We start from the raw sequence: 5,057 nt of genomic DNA on the forward strand, positions 1-5,057 counted from the left end.
TAGTACTTAATTTACATATGTATACTACTATATGCACATAAACAACAAGATCATCTAATCTATCTCGAGGTTAATGCCACCCGTATTTAATGGCCGTAACCTCAACCAAATGAAAAGAAGCAAGTAAAATCACAGCACAAACCAGGATGCACCATCAGCCAGTGGCTATGCCCAACATCCATATCGTCACATCAAAAGTCTTGTCGACTGTGTATACTTGTACGGACAGGTGTGCCAAGCTAATCAGCGGCAGACTCAAGGCCTGTCCTACTTTCCACATTTCCACGTCATTTTTCAAATACATAATCCCGGGATAGTACTATTTACAATTATGCTCGCATTTTTACGACAGTTCTGTAAATACTAAATATGGCGTACTATTATGAGTGTTGCATCAAGATACAACGATTTAACTAATTTCAATTTTCTTCTTCCTGAAAGATTCACTTTCATTCACTATAATCTACAGTACTACAAAACATTAATTTAAAAGTAATAACTAGTATTATCTCCATCCCATAATAACTTTATTTTTTATTTTTCCGTGCCCAACGTTTCACCATTCGTCATATTTGTAATTTTATATAAAAACTTAAAAAAATTAGTCACGCATAAAATACTATTCATGTTTTATCATCTAGCCAGAATAAAAATATTAATCGTAAAATAATTTTAAATAAGACGAATGGTCAAAACATTATATAAAAAACTAAAAAATAATCTTATTTCGAGATGAATGTAGTACCTTCGTATATAAAACATTAATTTAAAAGTAATAAGCATATATAAAACAGAGAGTATTACAAACGACGCATTAGGCAAATTTGTACATACGATCATGATCAAATCACAACACCAACTGAAGACAGTGCATGCTATATATATGACGAGATTATGCCACATTGCCACAGCATTATTGTCCTACCTTCGTCCCTAAATATTTGACGCCATTGATTTTTTTATACGACCATTCATCTTATTCAAAAATCAAATATGTAAAGCTATATATATGCATAAAAATATATTTAACAATACACAAAATGATATAAAAATAATTAATAATTAAGTAAAATTTTTGAATAAAACGAACGGTCAAATATATATAAAAAAGTCAATGGCGTCAAACATTTAGGGATGGAGGGAGTAGTTCCATTGGTAATTTAACATGCATCTTCTTCCTTGAAAAAGGATACTAGAAAAGCAAACTCGACCAAAGTAGAGAACATGCATGTATAGATGGAGCAGCTAAAGGCCCATATAAGGTAGAGTAGAGATCTGAGACACATACCGGAATTCATGGGCATTCCCTGTTAATGTTTTTCTCCCAATAATACGAGTACACATGCTAGCTTCGATTGTCAGTGGAAATAAAAAATGGAAAGGAATTCAGTACTTTATAGGCTGTCACTAGAATTTGAATTTTAGAACCCAATTTTCGAATTGATTGTAGGTTTTTCTGTTTTTCACCTTTGCCTTTTGGAAAGCTAAGAACGGAAGTATAAAAATCCTATTATAAAAGTATTTTGGGTTGCTTCGTTTATTTTTGTTCTCGAGAAGCTCAGTTGATGACAAAAGCAACAAAAGAAATCATCCAAGAGCAGCATTCTCACGTTCGATCACTGGTGCAAACAACCTTTTTATACCAGATTTGGTTAGCTTGCAATTACTCAAAGAAGATAAGAAAAGCAAAAGTGCCATTTAGACAGGCTTAGACGTGAATGCAAACAAAAAGAACAAAGAAGATATATTTCCATGCTAGAGCTAGCTCCTCTTTGCAATTCATATTGAAAATTTGGAATCCATGCAAGCTAGCTATAGAAACCGAAGGAAATGGAGTTAAACCCTAGGAGCTAAGGTCAATGGAAATCTAGCTAGGAATAACCTGGGCGCGCATCGTCGCTGCGCCATGAACCTTGATGCAAGAAATGTGGTAATGGCGTACCAATTAATTCGCTCGGATTTAGTAGGGTGGTGGTGGTGGTGGTGGGTGCGGCGTACGAGGCGGCGGTGGCCACATCACTTCCTGTGGGTGAGGGTGGCAGGCGTAGATGGGCGCGCCGCATGGCTCCACCGGCTGCGGTGCAGAGGCGGCGACGGCGGCTGGTGTCGCCAGGTGTGGTGGCGGCCGTCGAAATTGACGCGGTTCTTGCGGCTCCGGCTTGTGCTGGTGGCCGTGGCCCCGGTGTTCGTCCGCGTCGCCGCTGCCGGAGAGTGACACGGAGACGGACACAGACGCGTCGTCATCGGCGGGGAGGCGGTGGAAGGTAGGGTTGGTGAAGGCGGCGGCGACGACCACGACGGTGGTCGCGGCGTAGAGCGGGCCCGCTACGGCGCCGCCGACGATCTGGCCGTGGGGGCCCGCGAGCGAGATGGAGAGGCCTGCGGCGGCGACCGCGGCCTGTGGCGCCACGGAGGACATGGCCGGGGGCAGGAACGTGGCCGACAAGGAGAGGATCTCGTACCGGCCATGGAAGACGATCGCCGCCGGAGCTGAGCCTGGGACCCCGGGGGACGGGTGGCGCAGCGACACGTTAGCGACCACGCCGGTGCCGGCGAGCACGCAGATCCCGAGGTTCCGACGGCTCGAGAACCGCGCGAGCGCCTCCGCGACGTCCCGCCCGCCGGGGATCTCGATCACGTGCGGCCGCATCGCCGCCGCCGGCTCCGCCTCACGCGTGATCACCACCGGCGGCTTCGGCTTGTTCTTGGACCCCGGCGGCCGCCCCCGCCGCTTCTTCGCCACCTCGATGCTCGCACCATCCCCTCCTGCACCAACAACCACCAGCTGGCCCCCCGTCCCCACGGTCTCCTTCATCTCCCCACTCCCACGGCTGTCCACCTCGTCGGAGAAGCACTCCAGCTGCTGATGCTGCGACGGCGGCGGCGTCGTGAACCGTATCCCGGACATGTCCTCGCGCTCCTGATACATGCTCTCCTTGTTCATGTCCCTCTCGCCGAACGACATGCCCTGCCCCTACCCCAGCAGCAATCAAAACCAGAGCTTTGGCTGCAAACAGTGAACCGCGTGTGTACGCACGCACGATAGCTAGCTCGAAAGAAGAAAGAAGAAAGAAGCAAGCGGACGAATCAGCGGTGTGTCGCAGGGGAAGGTGGTCGGCGGCAAGTGGCCATGCGAGGTGTGGGGGGTAGCAGTGGCAGTGATGAGGAGAGATCTCTGGAACGGAATGGAGCTCGGCTCGGGATAAGAAAGTGATGGGGGGAAGGGAGAAGGGAAGAGGAGAACGAGAGTAGTAGCTTCAGCTTGGTAGCGACTAGTAGCTGTAGCAACAGGACAGGATGAGCCTTCCTGTGGGAAGGAGGCGGTGTGCTACTGTTGGTGAGAGCGACATGGGGGGTGTTGCTTTTTATCCTTTTGTCTTCTCACGGCCGTTGTCCGCTTTCCCTAACCGGACACTGGAAAGGTACGGTAGTCGTAGTTCGAATTATGGAGTATTTCGAATTAGACTTTGAATTTTTATTCTTTGTACTCAAAATTCAGACGCCAATGGATAGCATCTTAGGGCGTGCACAATGCTGTTAAAGTCATTCGTAGTGCGACGTACCTGGCAAGGGGTATCACCACGCCATATCTGTCGCCGACCGTTGTGGCAGAGAGAGAGGGAGAAGATTATATAGCCTCGTTAAGACGCACGCACCCTCTACAGGACACGAATGCCTCGGCAGAGTTTGGTTGGGGCACGACAGTGGAGAGGTCATATCTCCACCTCGACAAACCCTAGCGTGGGCCCCCACTACCTATGAGCAGAGAAAGAAGAGAGAGTGGTGGCGGCTGGATTGGAGCGGGAACAGCACGCGGAGTTGGCGAGGCAGAGGACAAAGAGCGGCTTGGAGCTCACCCGATCTGTGTTATCGAAGCCGAAGTCATGCCGCTACCTGAGCTTTGCCTCGGTCGCGCCGCCGCCGGATCCGTGTCAAGAAGAGGGGAGAAGAGAAAGGCGGTCTGATTGGGTTAAAGGAGAAGTCGAGGTGGGTGGGAGAGAGAAAGGGTGGTTTAATAGTTGTTTTTGTTTCTAGGGTATTTATTCTAAAGTTTAGGATTGATATGTAAATATAAAGTATAAGGACCAAAAATAAAAACTATAAGGGCTGACATGCAAAAATCATAGTAGCAACTGGGTATTTGCACTGTGAGAGATATCGAGTAGCTTCATCCTACTCAGCAATGTGAATGTCTTAAGAGACGAGTGGTTCTAGGTTATCATGGATAAGTCATGGATTTAACTAGTCTTATATAAGGGTTCTGTGAAGTTCTTCATACCCTCTAGAGGAGACGGGAGCTTCAGTTTTAGAAGCCAGCTCGAGCACATAAAAGTGAGAGCCTGGGAGCCACAATGTGTGGCTAGTATTTCTTATGAGTGGCCTCGGTAACATGGGGTAACTTCCATCCCCAAATCGTCTTCTAGCACTAGATCGCTCTTGCGTCCCAAATCTATGTTCTTTCGTTTTTCGCAAGCATGGTTCCTAAACTGTTAAATAGTGTGTGTTTTGCAATTTATAGCTAATCATAAGGATTTGCTTTTGAAAATCATATGAATTCATTTTTCATAATTTTATAGCTAGTAATTAATTATTAATATGCTAATTTGTTGCTATATTTTACGAGCCGGTTCTAACCCAACAAAAGAACATGGCCTTAGTTTTTTAAAAAAAACTTTGAGGACACACGGTGACAGGTGTAGGATATTACGTTTACTACGGTCAAAACTTGTACAAATTATTGTTTTGTTTGTTTCCTCTCGATCTGAGGTGTATGTGTGTGAGATTTGAGATACACCTGCTTAGAGCATCTTCAAGAGAATGTTAATAACTTACTCTCTAAAATCTTGTATTAGGTGCACAGAAAATATTGGTCGTAAAAATTATGCTCTCCCCTCAAAGAAGCTCAAAAGTGAATAACTTGTATTGTGAAAAGAAATATGTACTAGTATCCCTCAAATCTAGGATACGAGAGAGCTAGTTTTAGAAATACGTAGATATTAGAAATAGATAAGAGAACTTGTTGAAGATATGTTTTATAGCCTAAATTAAAAAAAAAT

At 45.5% G+C, this 5,057-nt stretch overlaps 1 protein-coding gene across 1 annotated transcript; it reads right to left on the reverse strand.

Moving 5' to 3' along the window:
* Positions 1-1,960: 1,960 nt before the first annotated feature.
* LOC102711916 (AT-hook motif nuclear-localized protein 17-like) lies at positions 1,961-2,965 on the reverse strand. The gene has a single exon (XM_006661263.1). It carries the CDS (start codon positions 2,963-2,965, stop codon positions 1,961-1,963), a length of 1,005 nt encoding a protein of 334 aa, XP_006661326.1.
* Between the last annotated feature and the right edge of the window lie 2,092 nt (positions 2,966-5,057).

This window comes from Oryza brachyantha, chromosome 9 (genome assembly GCF_000231095.2).
Source record: "Oryza brachyantha chromosome 9, ObraRS2, whole genome shotgun sequence".
Classification (NCBI taxonomy): Eukaryota; Viridiplantae; Streptophyta; class Magnoliopsida; order Poales; family Poaceae; genus Oryza; species Oryza brachyantha.